The sequence below is a fragment of the Melospiza melodia genome, chromosome 1 (genome assembly GCF_035770615.1).
Source record: "Melospiza melodia melodia isolate bMelMel2 chromosome 1, bMelMel2.pri, whole genome shotgun sequence".
Lineage (NCBI taxonomy): Eukaryota > Metazoa > Chordata > Aves > Passeriformes > Passerellidae > Melospiza > Melospiza melodia.
In genome coordinates, this window is record NC_086194.1 from 46,040,896 (window position 1) to 46,057,222 (window position 16,327).

Sequence of the window (16,327 nt, forward strand, 5' to 3'; positions counted from 1 at the left end):
AAAACCAAATGCTCTGGTCCTTGGCAATCATTTATCTGAATAGCCATGTCTCCTAAACTGCCTCACAGCTCAAGTTATGAGCTTCCAGGTTGTACAAGAAAACTGTATGCAAATATATTTCTGTATTGACAAACAGAACCAGAAAAGTTTAAGTAAGCAGCCAGTGGTTAATTTGTTCTTTCAGATAAGTCTCAGCAAGTCAGAGTATTTACTCCATTGTTGACATATGCCCAAATATTCCTTTTGTACACTGGAATGCTGCAAGATTACTTATGGGTGTGTATGTATGTATTGGTATATATTTTAAATTGATTCAAACAAGTTTTAAGTATACAAAATAAATGGAAATACCAATTCTTGGGAACCTTTGGTTCTGTACTTTAAATTTCTTCTTTTGTATGTAGAGAATACAGACAAATTATGTATTTACAAATGTAGCATGTCCTCATGGGAATGATCAGGTTGTACACAGCACCTCCCACAATTCTAATATGAAACCAGTGCAACAAGACTTTAATATCCATTTATAGGTCTGGTTTCAATTTTCTGAAAGGACAACAGATCTATTAATTTTCAAAATCAGGGTAACATGTACTCACACAAACAGTGCAAAAGAGTGTGCAGACTTGCATCTGATGTTATGCTGCAGGAAGCTGGTGTGTAGGGAGACAGGCAGCAGGTACAGGACGCTCCAATACCAAGAGGCCAAAAAAAATCTCATTTCATGTCCTGAAATTTTTATTAAAATATCTTTGGACCACTTAAAAGAAAACATAATTTATTGTTTACTACCAGATGAAACTAAAACCAGCTGTTTCACACAGCAACTTGAAATATGCTCCTCGATGAAGCTTTAATGGCCAAATAATTTCAAATGTCCTGTCACACAGCAGAACTGATTTCATATGGTTACAAACACACCATACATCCAAATAATTTCAAAGTCACAAGTGACATTCCTACCATCTTGTTCTCCAAAATCCCATCAGCTTTCAGTGTCAATTCTGTTCTGTTACAGAAAAATGCTGAAATGGACTCTTTCTCCCCCCCTCTGCCCAAGATTTTTACTCTCCCTTTAAGACCTGGGGGTCAGAAGCAGAATCATCAGAGGGTCTTGCCACAGGTTCATGGAAGCAGAAGATGCCAGGATCCCTTTAAAATGAGACAACACTCACACAGGCCTCTCTTTTGTTCCTGCTAGTTACTGAGAAGCTGAGGCAGCACAAGGCAGAAGCTCCCCTTGGTTTTGGTCTCTGGGCCAGGGAAGACTTTCTCTTTCTCTTGTGACCTTTTTTCCTTCCTTTTTCATTGCTGTCACCTGGGCTGGCCAGCCATGGCACCACAGTGGGAAAACCAGAACAGCCCCTGCTCCATAGGGTCACTCCAGCCCCCCAGCAGCACTCAGGGGCAGTGGGGAGGGTGTGGAGCCTGGGCTGCCCCAGGCCTGTGCCTGTCATCTTCTGCTGAGGAGGAGGCCAAGTCCCCCCAGGAGTTCCAGCCACTGACCAGTTCCAGCTGCCACTGTTGATGGAGCTCCTCTGCTGCCAGGAGAGAGACCTTGTCTGGTGATGTGCAGCAAACGGATCAGCAGCATTTGACTGGTTTTGGAGTCCAGGTGACTTTTTGTTTTGTCCTTGTTCCTCATTGGTTGTTGTTTGGAGAAGAGGGACTTTCATAATCACAGATGCTGTGGTGGGTTTTTTTCCCTTTGTTCTTTCTCCAATACATGGTTAGGAGAAGGGGCTTCTGCACCAGCTTGCCTTTTACCCTGACCACGTGGTCTTCTATGGAGGCCAACATTTCTGGGGAGGGGTTTCTCTGCCATCTTGTCTTCTTTGTTCCCAAGCAGTCCATGGGATTCAGCACCTTTGTATCTGGTGATGATTACTGTTATCCTGCCTGCTGCCGTTTCATTTTTTAGTAAACTTTTTTTTTTTCACTTATATGTTCTTGCTTTCATCTCTGCTCATCAGTGAAAGGGAAGCAGTTAAAGCTAAAAGGGGCAGTAACACATTTTGGAGTGTCTGCCCCAGGAATTGTCTTAAACCAAGATACACACAGCTATAGTGCTTCTTGGCTTAAATTCCCTGTTTACAACTTCCCCCCTACTTGAAGAATACTAAATTAATGCTTTTCCACAGCTTAAAGATGAAATACAGTTTTTAAACAAGCTGTCTGAGATCCCAAATAATTATGAACATATAAGTAGTTAACTGGAACAAATATACTTTAAGAAAAAAACCCAAAACACCATCAAACCACTGAGCCCATCAGTGTCAAAACCAAAGTGCACAGGCTTCTTTTGCATTAGTTGATACCATCAACTAGAATCAAAATCTTTATACCTTGCTATTATAACCAATTCAAATGAATTTGATGTTTCTTAGACTGCATTCACCAATGGCAGGATCAAGACTACACAAATTGAGCAAATGCAGCCTCCTTTACTACAAGGCTCTGCAAGAGCTAATCTTGCAAATCACAAATGCAAAGGTTGTGCAAACTTTTGTTAAGCTGTGAGACAGAAACCTTCAGTCTCTGTTTAACATCAATGAAGTGTCTCCCTTTTGCATGTCAATAATAACAGGTAGAAACCAAAACTATCAACTAAGGCTATTCAATATAGACAAAATACATTTTAGTAATGGAGGGCATTTTAAAATTGACTGAAAATTTGTAAGCTAAATATATACAGGTATAATTTGCTACTCATTTGTGACCTCAAATAGCTTTTACATACATGGTTAAATTCTCCTTTAAAATTAAGACATGACATACAGTTCCAACTAACTGCAAAGACTTAGTTCATGCTAATTTTATACATTATTTCTCTAGTTGGACTATAGCAAAGTAAGAGAAGACTCAGACACCATGCTTCTATTCCCATGAAAGCCCTCAATATTATCCAGGTCTCTAGACGGGCAAGTTAAGCATAAAAAAAATACAACCCTAATCATCATTTTCCTCATCATCAAATGACAGAAGACTGCTGTTTTTTACTTGCTTAGCTGTACTCTGAGAAGTAGATGCTTCCCCCTTGGTTTTCTTTGCTTCCTTCATCTTCTTACTTGAACTTACATTGAAGTCCAAACACTTCTCTGATGAACGTTTGGCTGGTTTCCTGAACATAATTTTTCCATCAGCAGATTCTGGTTCATCATCTGTAATAAAGAGAGTAAAGTCAGAACTCATCTGCATATGTTCACAAACACATACAGACCTTGAACCAAAATCAATAAGGCCTCTGAGAGAATACAACAATCATGAAAATATACTTTTGGCCATAAACTCTGTATCAATGAATGGCCTTCATGTACACACACCTACTTCATGTCAGCAAGCCCTTTAAGAAAATCCTCCTGCAGGTCCTATTGGAAATGGGGTTTCACTAACCAGAGCTCTAACTTAGAAGAGATTGTGAGCAGAATGAGAGCTTTTCCCTCACATTCCATTCACATCCACTTACCAAAATGGAGAGGACAACTTCATAGGATCCTCTCACTCTGCTTCAGTATTTGTAAAATTTATGACAACAAATGCATTTATTTCAGAATTATGGCATCTCTTTAAATAACAAAGTGGCACATATACAAGAAAAACTTTTTTCCCTAATATATTCTGTCCTGTTGAGACAGCTGAAAAGATCACGTGGCAATGAAGGTCCCCTTTTTTATCATAATGGATGAAAGTTTCAGGGTTTCTTTGTATCTGCAACATCACCCAACTATTCCAACTGACCAATTTTACTCTAGTGCATGCAGAGGAGCAGACAACAATCTTGAAAACAGGAGAAGTCCCTTCCATGATTATCAGGCATGAATGGGAAAGCTACTGCATAAGTAACAGCATCAGGGCAGTATTTCTGGAAGATAAAGTGTAATGTAAATTTGTGAATCAGACACAAAGGTTCATGCTGCAGTAGTTTGCAATTTTTATAATGTATATGTGACAGAATGTTAAGGAGCCGTAGGTTCTGTGCAAGATATTTTTCCTAAATTACTTTTGTGAAATTCATTACTCAACAGAAATGTGTTTGACAAGATTATGTGCTGTTTAATTAAAACCAATAAATAACTTCTCGTTAGCACAAATTCTTTCCTCAGTATATCAGCACTACAGCAGAATACTTAACATTTCAGTGTTATCTACACAGCACTGGCTGAAACTCTCCTCAGTGCATTCTCAAAACAATACAACTAATAAATCTGGTACCTTAAGGGTTGTGTGGTACAAATGAAGACATCAACTTAGAATGCCTTAAGTTTCAGAGACCCTCTTAAAGAAGAAACCTAGCTTGAAAAACTAGGTAATTCTGTCAATGGCTTCTATGGAATGCATCCTTCCTAGAGGTGCATATGGTGATGAACTGGAGCACAAGTCCTGAGGGACATGGGGTTGTCCAGCCGGGAGAAAAGGAGCTCTGGGAGGCCCCATCTCTCTCTGCAACTGCCCGAAAGGAGGCTGTACTGAGGTAGGAATCAGTCTCTTCTCCCAAGTAACAAGCAATAGAACAAGAAATGGCTGCATGGGGAAGTTCAGATTGTATACCAAGAAAATTTTTTTCACTGTGAGAGTGATCAGGCACTGGAACAAGTTGTCCAAGTAAGTAGTGGAAACACCATCCATGCAGCAGCGTTCAAAGAACTCGTGGCCCTTGGGGACATGGTTCAGTGGCAACAAAGTAGTGCAAGGTTAATAAGTGGGGCTCCATGGATCCTAGATGTCTTTTCCGAGCCAAACATTTCCTTGATTCTATAATTCTACACTAGTTTATGAGAAAGTACTACTATGTAGAAAATAACTAACCAGGTTTGGGGAAAAATACTTCATTCTTGGCATATTAGAAAACCATTACAGTCACAAGGAATTAGGAGCAATAACAAACTGTAGATATGAAAAGCAGAGTTCTCAGTGGATCCACTGTGAACTCTGCACAGAGAGCTTAAGTGTTTAGATGCTGTACATGTGATACAAAAGTTCAGGAAGTGCCTACTGTAAATTTTGGGAGGGAAATAGAACTCCTGAAAGGATATCACACCTAATGAATCAGAATACACTATGCATCCTTTTTCTCAGAAGTTAGGCCTCCATTTTTAGGCTAAGAAGTTTAATAGCAAACAATTCCCCTGACTAATTGTTGCCTAACTACAGTGTTTATTTGTAAATAGAGATCTTTTAATTTAAACAAGATCTGAGGAACAATCTAAGTCAAAATCTGAAAAAAAAAAATCTATCTATAAGGAGAACTTCCCTTCTGTGCAGACACAACTGTCTACATGCTGTATACAGTATCCATACTGCTGCGGAAATGACACAACCAGCTACTGGATAAGCATGAGGAGCAAAAAAAATCAAACTCCCATTGGATACTCTTTAACAAATGGATTACTACATTTTCTTAGAGTAAATTCTTAGGTAAATTTGAAAACCTAACCCCTAAAAATATAGTTCAAAGCATATCCATAAAAGAAAACAGAAAAACAGCTACGTAGTTGTAATCCATGGAAAGAGAGGACAGAAATTTTAATTTTACTCACAACTGGCCTGCTACCCACACTGTGAACTACACAAAATAACTTCATTTTGCCAACCAGATGGAGAAACTGATAAGTATCTTTGCAATATGAATTTCAACATGTAATAAGCTAAGGGCACAAACAGCAAAGCTCAAAACTCCACCAAAATGGCAACTAGCTCAGCTCTGACCTCCAGGGCTACAATACTATTTGCAGGTCATTCTGTATCAAAGGAAATTATTTTAGCTCTTGGCCTGGTTAAACACTGTTAAAATTCCATGATATGCTCAAGGACATTCCTTTCAGCAGGAAGCCCAGGCCAGCTTCAGAGAGCAGTGTGTGCTGGCAGTGCTTGACAAAGAATGAAGCAGATAAGGAAACACAGTAGGCCCAGCCTACATGTGGAGAGAGTGAGGACAGACTATGCTTTTTGAAAAAAATTGATGAGGCAGTTCAAGGAATTTGTGTTGATGTGTTAAGATTGTCTTTTTCAGCTGGTAAAATGACTTCACTTTCCTTTGTAATTTCACCAGGTTCTTATGTGTCAGCTATCTTTTTTGTTTCCATCAAAGATGTACAAAAAACTGACTTGTATTAAGTAATGCAAAAAAAATATAGACTCAAGAAACAATCTCAGTGTTGGTAGTTTTTAAAACAGATTCCCAATAAAAGACTCAGTATTATGAATTATGGAAAGTGGGATTTCTGAAACACACTGAAACACATGAAGTAAAATACATAAAAACACTACAGGAGAAATAATAAAATCCACTTCTCAAAAATGAGTCAAAAACTACACTAGCAGTTCAAATTCCCACTGTTCTTAGTCATTCCTGCTTTTTACCTGGATCACAAACCACTGGTTGACCAACATGAGCACAGTCAGATGTTGAGCTGAAAACTTACTTCACAAGTGACATCAATTTAAGAAACCACAAAATCAGAAATTTCTTCTTTTCTAATTATTTCAAGGTATATATTAAAATAAAGTTTTAATGAAATACTGAAAATGAAATACTGCTCTTCAGTTTAGAGGATTTTTATTTAGTAGTCATTTGTGTAGTTAGCAGCACCACTTTTCAGCAGTTTCTGTCCCCATATGTCAATGAGGCAACAACAGGAAACACAAGTGCCACTAAACTGTCAGGAGCAACAGGAGGAACCGTGGAATCCAAATAGGTCTGTTCAAAGATGGGAGGTTAAGAAAAAAATTACAATAACCTGGCAAATTTCTTAATTGTTTCTAAGGTTAGAAGCTCAGGTCAGCCATTTCAGGTGCTCTTTCCAATTCTTTCTGGCCATCCATTCTCCATCCATGCCTTTGGAAGCATTTATCCCAGGAATTCAGCACACTGGCGGTTTGAAGATAAGAAGGTCACTCTTGCTCCATAGTCAGTTTCAATTGTTTATGAGAACACTTGGGAAATTTTTCTTCACTTAAATACTGCAAAGTTGGCTTTGATTTAGGTTCCTGCTATTTCACATATATGTGAAATATTTCATATTTCACAGAGCAGCATTACCTCTGTGAGATGTATCTGATACATCAGCTGCTTAAATCAGAAGAGCCTGTGCTTGTTCAGGAAGGGCTCCAATAGCCAGGACAGCAGGGACTCTGTTCTCCTTGCCTCTTCCCTCTACTGTCCTTCCCCAGAACCCAGCACATAGAATGAAACAAGAAAAATATTCTAAGGATTTGAACAAGAAAGGACACCTTTTACCAGGTTTGGTCATCTGCATATGTCAGTGTCCCAGAGGCCATATGAAATAGAAAAGCAGTAGAAAAAAAATCTATTTTATAGACTGTAACGAATGCTAAGATAAACTATCTTGCAGTAATTAATGTATTTTCTTTTGTGCAAATTTGATTTTTCATAAGACCATTTTTCTTTGTCTCTGAACCAACAGTGACAATTTTTTAAATTATGCATAAAACATTAAGCAACATCACTGCTGATACACAAACTACTTCTTTTTAAAAAGCCTCTGAGTCTCTGCTCCATGGAGAAAAATATTTCAATATAGAAAGGTGTTTTCTCATATAAGAAAGGTTTGGTCCTAAATAAAAAAGATCCCTGTGACTCTACTTGCAAAAGCCAACAGAAAAGCTGGGATTTGCTCTGCCTTAGGAAGCAACTAAGTGCAGCTAGGACATTAATCAGCTGGTTTTACTAAATTAATGCAAAAATGTTACTCATCTATAAAAGAAAATCAAGTCATAGCAACATCTGGTATCTAAAATTAAAAATAAACAAAACCAAAACGAACAAAAGCTGTAGCCATGTCAAAATGGTTATAGAAGAAAACAAAGGTGAAAGTATGTAAATGAGCTATGGAAAATTCTGGAGTAATATCACAATCCTAAACCTGAAGACATGGTCCTTTAATCACTATCCTAATGATCCTAATAATCACCACAATATAAGAGAAAAGATGGCAGAACCTCAAAACTGAGTGCTTCCCAAGTTCTGAAAAACTTTGTATCCACAACAGATAGATAGTAGCACATTTCTAAGGATCCATCAAAGTGCCTCAGCATTGATGCATGCTGGAAAGGAAGATTATCAGTTGAGAAATTTACTTTCCTATTACCTTTTTAACTTCATGTAATTTCACTAATGATCTGATTTGGGACTATATAATAAGGTCTAGTAGCTATTAAATTAATTTGACTTTCAACTCTGGGATTAAAATCAAAGTAACATGAAATGCAACCAAGTCATGCAGCACCAAACTTTCTTTATACTTCCCATTTTCAGAATTGAGAGCCAAAAAAATAAAAGAAACTCTCATGTTACTCAAACCTCTCTTTATTAAGCTAGAAGTAAACAGCTGTCTAAATACCTATCTCAGACTAGAAATCAAAATTTAAATCTAGAGGTCAGACTGACAGTGCAAAAATGACCCAAAATGCAAAAAAGGCTTCAGAAAGTTCTGGCATAGTCACACTCACCCCCCTCATTGGAAATTTCACCCTGGGTTCTCTCCATAGCAGAGGAACACAGCAGTGTGCACAGTGCTTACCCTGTTTATTCCCATGAGCCACAAAAAGGAAAAGAACATGAAGACCTCATATGAACTGCAAAGATGAATGAACAGTAACACAATAATGCAGAACAGAGGGCAGCAGTCCCCAACACTCTTGCTACCTGCTTCTGTGGATTTTTTCCTCCAAATGCAAGCTATTACTGAAGGACTGAAGGGGTAATAAGCAGAGGTGACAAAGTCCTACAGGAACTCAAAACTGCCATCCTCACTACTTACAATTATGTCTTAGGAATGTCTTTTTCCACCAAGTAAGTTCAGTCACTCTATTCAAATACACTTCCATTTCACACTGTGTATTCAGCTTGGTAGCTCTTTTGGACTTTTTTCACAGCATGGACTCCACCTCAATAGATTCTCATGGACAACTACTTCTTTTTGCCCAGCCTCACAAAATCATTTTTCCTCCTACTGTGATCACTCAAAGTTCAAGTTGCTTATATGAAAAGGAAGCCAATGCTCAGAAAGAACCATGATATTTCTTTCCAATAAGCTGAAACTTCTCCCAATACTAGGAGGGTGAAAAGAAATTTTGTGATGACTTTAGAAACTGTGACACCAAGCATCTTTATGCATTGCACTTCAATAACAAGACACCAGGAAGTAAGCCCAAAGCTGAGCAAATATTCTCAGAGGAGTTCAAGTCATATACCTGCTTAGACCTAACAAATACAGATCTACCTGCAGAAAATAGGATGTGGTTTATTTAGTTCCAAGCTAACCTACATTATTAAAAATTAGGATTTCTCATCAATCTGCTTTTCCAAATATATAAGATTCTCAACATATTTTCTCCCACTTCTGTTACTGACTTCTCCATTTATACCATTTGAATTTTAACATATACATCTACACAGAAACAGCATGAACCTGAATTTTCAAATCCAAATGGCAGACAAAGAGAGAAGCTAAGGATGTCATATTGACAGCCATATGCTAGGCCTCACAGTGCACTCTAAATTCAATTGGCAGCTTCTGTAGATAGCCTAATAAATAATGGCTAACCACAGAAGACATCCAGTTTCTATGATTCACCTTTCTATTTCATATTTGTGGGGTTCCAGTTCCTATATTCTTAATTGTCAAGACATTTCCACTAGAGACAACAGTAGCTACATTCAATTTGTCAGGTCTTCTGTCAGCAAAAAATAAAGCTCCATTTCATCACACCCTGTGTGATGATTGAAGCTTCTGGACACTCAAAGCACTTATGTCAATCATACCTGAATGATGAATACTGAGAGAAATTCTTAACATAACTGTATCCATCAAATGTAGTTTCTCATCCCTATTGTAAAACTGCAGCAGCCCCTCCACACCACTTCCATCTTTCCATTCTGTGTAATTCTTTGTGGCAGAGTGTCCTAGGGTGACTTTATGATGTTTGCATCCCCAATCCTCTGCTCTGTTTATGCTGGATATTATATTCTGTGCCTTCAAGACTGGTTCTGAGAGTAAAGGCAGGGAGAAGAAGAAGCATGGAGTTTGTTATCAGAAACTGCACTGCTCCTCTACATGCTGTGCTGGATTGTTTCATCTGGGCACAGAGAGAGCAGAACAGGGCCCTCCTTTGTTTTTTAGTTAGTTTAGCTAGCTGAGGCAGGGAAGTTTTCCCTGAACTGTCTTTTCTTTCCCTTTTCTTGGAACTGTTCAAACCTGCTCTGGACTGGGACCCGGGGAGCACCGAGAGCTTGCACTTTGTGGCCACCAGGGCCTTCTCTGGGCAGCAGCCATTCCCAGTGCCGGAGAGATTGTAACAGAGCGACCACCCCAGGAGAGACTTCCTGAATTTGCCATCTCTTCAGAGCAATGAATGAATTTTGTCATCTGGTATTGTTCATTTTTTGTGCTGGGGAGTGCTTTACCTGTTAAATAAACAGGTTTTTCCCACTTCTGTCCAAGGAAATTTTTCCCAAACGAGTTGGGGGAAGGGGCCGTGTGAGTTTGCTTTCTGGGGGGGCCCCCTTTTGGAGGTTTTCTCCCAAATGTGCCCTAAACCAGGACACAGAAAAACATTTTTTTTTCTGGACCTTGCTGGTTTTTGACACTATTGTATCATCTATTTATCTTGCTTAATGTATTTGCAAGTCACAATACATACTGGGGCTGATTTTAAGCAAGTAACGACATGGACCAGTCAGGTAAGTGAACATGTTCCCAAGCCACACATCTGCAATTCTTTCCACGGACCTGAATCCCTCTACCCTGACACCCTCTTTCATGAACTCATACAATTACCTTTTAAACATCCACTCCACTGTCAAATTCAACTGAACTAGTCAATGAGTTAAAAAATGATCACAGATGATGTCAAAAGACTGTGCACTGGAATAATACCACAGAAAAGTTAATTTACAAAAACACAAAAAGAATTAATTTAAAGGAAGGATTCAGAGGGAGGATGGTGCACAATCAAGAAGCACAGAACTACATCATTATAAAAAGCCAGACAGCCTGAATATGTACTTAATGACTTGAGATTAGGATCCAGAAGTGCAAATTATTTAGGTGAAAAATTCAGAACTAATCAAAATTAAACAGTAAAAAGCTGAGCAAGTATCAGACCCACTTTTGTGGGTTATCTCTTAGACTACACAAAGCAAGAAATTAGTAGTTTGAAATTCACCTGATTCTTTTGACTTTAAGGCCTCTTTGATTTGCTGTTTAATTTTCATAGCTTCTTCTGCAGTCAAGTCCCCTTTTTTCAGTGTCACCACTTGAGGCTGCTCATCTTCCTTGTCACTGCCGTTGTCGCTGTCATCATCGGCAAGTGGAAGCTGCTCTCTCTGGACAAGAGAGAAATAAAAGCCATCCTGATCATCACTCCAGCTGTGGGCCAGTGGTTTCACTTGGTTTCACTTTTGCAGAAACGTTATTGAAGAGAGTTGGCAAAGCTGCCAGTGCCAGGCCCTTCCAACACACATTATCCAAAGGACACTTCAATCCCATCACTGAGACACGGCTTCCTATTGAAAACATTAGCATGGGAGTATGGGCTCCTTCAATTAGAAACCAGAAGGAACTTGGAAAGCAAGAAATTAATTCCTTTTCTTTGCCATCTTGACTGTGCAGCACTGTCTGCTATGCAACACTAAGAAAAGCTTTAAATGCAAGGCTCCAAACTTGAACCTTCTATGCTGTACTCAAAGCAGCACAAAGGGAAATGTGGGTCCATGGTGGCTGGGTTATTAAACCTGGCTAAACAAATCACTGTAAGCAGCACTGACACAAGGAAGATCATACTCCTGTTTCTGCTCTCTCAAAGTTGTGCACTGGGACAGAAGAATCAATTCGGGTAATTTTTTATTTTTTTAAAATAAACCTTCTGGTATGGAAACCTCAGTGCAGCAACTTGAAGTTTGGCGATATTAGAGGACCTGAAAACTTTATATTGTAAGGAAAAGTATAGATAGTATTACTGTAATCTACTGAATATGTATATATATACAAAAACGAGAAGTTCATTTCTTAAGGTAATCCTGTAAAATCCTATTTAGAGGCAAACACATGCAAAATCACATTGGAAGCAGAAAAAAACTGCCTCAGGAAAGGCTGCCCTTTAACTCCCTGCCTTTCCAGCCATGACAACACAGTTCACGACCACGAACCTACAGCAAGATGTTTTAGGTTCTTTAAGGGAGGGACCTTAAAGATCATCCAGTTCCAGCCCCCTCGCCGTGGACAGGGCACCTCCCACCAGGCCAGGCTGCTGCGCGTCCCATCCAACCTGGCCTGGAACAGTTCCAGAGACGGGGCATCCTCAATGTCCTTAGGCAGCCTGTCTCACCACCCTCTAAGAATTTTTTTCTATGTATCGAACATAATTTCTCCTCTTCCAGTTCGAACTCACGTTAACTCCTTTACAATAATTTTTTACCGTACTTCTACGACATTTTTTTCGTACCGCCCCCCTCCTCCACCGCCCGGGGCTTTTTCAAGTCCAGTTCAAGCTGGGACACCCCCGCTGCTCGCCCCGTGCCCCCACAGCCCCCTCGGGCACGGAGAGGCTGAAGCGGCTCCGTAAGGCCGCCTCAGCAGCCTTGCAGTTGTTCTGATCCGCCAACACAAAGCAAAACAAGTTACACACAGGATTTCAGTCCGTTTCAGCGAGTAACTACGGCTCCCCCTTGCATTACAAACCCTGCTTCCCCACAGCCCACAACGCGAGCGGGCGGGGATGGGCGGGCACCAAGGCTCGGGAAGCGGGCGCTGCCGCCTCCCACCCGCGGGCCAGGGCGTTACCTTGGTGTCCACCGTGGGGCCCTCCCGATACCCGACCTGCCGCTTGAAGCGGCTGAGGAAGGCGGGCTCGGCCGGCCGCACGTAGGACACCTGGTTCCTCTTGCTCATGGCCGCCACCGCCGCCGCGCGCGCTTCCGGGGGGGCGCGCCGCGCGCTCTCCGTCCCGGGGCTCCGGCCAATGACGGGGCACGCGCGCGCCGGGGGAAATGGCGGCGCCCACGCTGGGCTCGGTGAGGGGGCGGGGCTGCGCCGCTGAGCGCCAAATTTGAAGGCGCCGCCATTTTGGAGCGGCGGGCGGGCGGGAGTCGCCGGGCTTGGGGTGACCATGGCTCCCGGCGAGAAAGGTGAGGGGGAACGGCCGGGAGGGGCTTGGGGATGTGCCCGCGGTTCGGGGAGCAGGGGGATTGAGGGATGGCTGTGCCCGGGAGAGCCGCGCTGTTCCGTGCCCTGGCGGGGAATCACTCGCGTGGGAGAAGCAGTGGGGCCGGGTGCCGAGGGGCTCGGTGTCCCCCGGAGGGGCAGAGGCTCCCGGGGAGTTCCGTCCTTCGCTGCCCCGGTGGTGTCCGGCTACCTGGGAGTCGGCCCTTTCCCAGAATTACAGAACAAGCTGAGTCCGAAGGGACCCTAAGGATCGTCGGGTCCGACTCCCGGCCCTGCACAGCACCATCCCCAGCAATCACACCGTGTGCTCAGGAGCGCTGTCCGAACGCTTCCTGAGCTCTGTCAGCCTGGTGCTGTGACCACCACCGTGGGCTGCCTGTTCAGTGCCCAGCCAGCCTCTGAGTAAAGAGCCTTTTGCTGATATCCATCCCAAACCTCCGCTGACACAAATTCAGGCTATTCCCAGGACTCTGCAAGTACCTAGCAGTCTGATTTCAATTTTTAACTGGACCACTTTCCTTGATAACTTGTTTAATTGAAGAATAAATTGCTTCATTAGAAGCTAAAATATTTCTCAGATGTTGAGTAAATCAAAACAGCACATAAAAAGCTCACGCAGCAGCAGCGGGATGTTTAGGTAGTGTGAACGTCAAAGAGAAGGTAGGCATCTTTGCACATCATGGTTCGTTCTGCTATTAAAGGTGGTCCTCTTACAAAAAAAACCCGTGTGCTTATAAAGATTTTGTAAATGCTTTATTATTAGAATATTTTGAGGCATTGTCTTTCACTGTTATTTTGCTTATTTTCTAAATACAATTTTGTTAGTTTTGTTAATGTTTCGATTATGTTATGGACTTTGATGTCAGATTAAGTAAAAAAATAAGTCCCTTTATCTACCTATGGGGTAATGTGTGCTGTCTCCTTGAAGTCTGAAGCTATGCAAAATGAGCCTCACTCACAGAATCAGTGCGGTTGGAAAAGACCTCTGAGATCATGGAGTCCAACCTATGAATGCCCAGCACCTTGTCAACCAGGCCATGGCACTGAGTGGCATTGCAGACACCTCCAGGCATGGTGACTCCAGTACCTCCCTGGGCGGCCCATTCCAAAGCCTAATTAGCCTTTCAGTGAAGACATTCCTTCTGATGTCCAACCTGAGCCTCCTCTGGCACAGCTTGAGGCTGTGTCCTCTCCTGTCACCTGGGAGAAGAGTCTGACCCCAGCCTCCTTCCATGCAGTTGTAGGGTGATATGGTCTCCCAGAGCCTCTTTTTTGCCAGAATAAACAAATGGCACATTGATAAGTGTGTGCACATTCACATTAAGGGAATGAAGGTTTCACTTCCTCCGTAACAAACTGAAATCTTCTGCCAAAGGAAGATATTTACCAAATATTTTCATGCAGTTCTGTTCATGCACAAAACAGGTACTTATAAGGCTCTCTATTTATTTCCCTCTGTACTGCTTACAGTATTTTCTATTTAAGTCAGGAGTTTTGAGCAGTAATTTTAATTTTTGTGTGTCTCTCTTTTTCTTTTATAGGAGGTCTGCGTGATTCTTCAATATCTTTGCAGAACTCATCTAGGTAAAATAATACTGGCCAGTTCCCATATATTATTAATCACATTGCACAGAAACAAAACCTAGCATAACTCTGTGAAATAAAGTTCTTTCTTTCAATCTTTACCTGCCTAGGATTGCTGCCTTTCTCTCCTAATATCCTTAGAGGCTTTTATAAAAATGTATTCTTAATGAAACGGTTACACTGACATGTTGGGTTGCTCTTGGAATGCTGCCATGCAATAAATTTTCATTTGTCCACTAATTCTGCAGCTGCACTTTAGAGTTTATATGAAGAAATATCCCACTAGGGACTTCAGTCCTGCAAGGATGCCCTAAACTAAAACAAAAACCAAAAAGCCCTCTTCCAAGTGTAAACTGTGCCACAAGTCAGAATAATGAAAGCACATTTGGCAAATTAATTTGGTATGTCTTAAGGAAAATGTTATACTGGATTTTTTTCAGCTGCTCCTTATGTTCTCAGCCCTTTCCTCTGCCACTACCCAACTGCACATTTCATTCATGAAGACCCTTCCCCACTCTTAAAGCTGTTCTTCTTTCTTGTAAACAAAAGTAAAAATTGCAGTTACAACACCCTCCTGCTTAAAACATTTGGAAAAGAATGAAGTAAAGTAAATCCAAGTTTCCTACCACTTCATGGAAGAATTTAATTCTTTACTATTTTATTGGTGTATTGGTATTTATGGCAGAACTCTTCAGAGCCTTGATGGAAGTCATGCACAGTTATTTATTAAAGCCAATAAATGTGATGAAATTGGTTAGGGATGTTTTAGATGCAGGCACTTGCTATCCTTTATTTGATTCATTGATCAGGAATTGATTATTTTTCCCCTTCTTGTGAGCACCAAATAAAAATGCTGGCAACTTTTTTGCTGGACTGTAGCATTATCTGATCCATTATTCCATTAAAGCTTCCAGGAGTAAGAAGGGCATCCTGTGATCACTGTGCAATGTGTTCTTTTAGAGCTAAAGCTAGGTGCCACAGCAATGAATTGCATGTAGCTGCATGTTCTTTGCTTTTTAAATCTGCCACATTTTTACCTCTATTGATTTTCTCTACAAGTAGCATGATTTTTGGACAGACCTTTGTAAGGCTTCACATGCTTCATCTGATTGTTGCATTTAATTTTATCAGGCAGCTGATCTATTTGGAAGTAATCTAATGCATAAACATTTATTTAGTGTTGAAGGTGATGCTATCAAAGTCTTTGTTCGGGTGCGTCCCCCTTCAGACAGCACTGCACTAACAGATGGAGATCATGGCCTGTGTTTATCTGTGCTTTCATCAAAAACCATCCGTCTGCACTCAAAGCCTGAGCCTAAGATCTTCACTTTTGATTATGTTGCAAATATGGAAACAACACAGGTAATCATTTCCAGAATCTCATAACTACTGCTATTTTCACCCAAGTTTTGGCAGCTGCTATGCTAAGGATTTCTAAAGACATAGTGCATTAGGTCTGATTTTTTGCAGTGGTCAGAATGGAAATACATTGTTATAGTACAGAATGCTGCACTAAATTCTGCTCTCTAACAGTTTTGATGTGATTTTTTTTTTTTTTT

General features: G+C 41.0%; 2 protein-coding genes across 2 annotated transcripts in view; one reads left to right on the forward strand and one right to left on the reverse strand.

The window, feature by feature from the left end:
- Positions 1 to 720: 720 nt before the first annotated feature.
- On the reverse strand, positions 721 to 12,954 carry KIAA1143 (KIAA1143 ortholog). Its single transcript, XM_063156488.1, has 3 exons — positions 12,804 to 12,954; positions 11,188 to 11,347; positions 721 to 3,161 (listed from the first exon to the last, which is right to left on the reverse strand). Exons 1-3 carry the CDS (start codon positions 12,909 to 12,911, stop codon positions 2,950 to 2,952), a joined length of 480 nt encoding a protein of 159 aa, XP_063012558.1. The 5' UTR covers positions 12,912 to 12,954; the 3' UTR covers positions 721 to 2,949.
- Positions 12,955 to 13,108: 154 nt separating this feature from the next.
- Positions 13,109 to 16,327, forward strand: part of KIF15 (kinesin family member 15) — a 33,921-nt gene continuing 30,702 nt past the window's right edge. Inside the window, exons 1-3 of the mRNA XM_063176970.1 lie at positions 13,109 to 13,147; positions 14,726 to 14,768; positions 15,947 to 16,130. Of these exons, the coding sequence (XP_063033040.1) occupies positions 13,129 to 13,147; positions 14,726 to 14,768; positions 15,947 to 16,130 (246 nt within the window). The 5' untranslated portion in view covers positions 13,109 to 13,128. The remainder of the gene's footprint in view (positions 13,148 to 14,725; positions 14,769 to 15,946; positions 16,131 to 16,327) is intronic.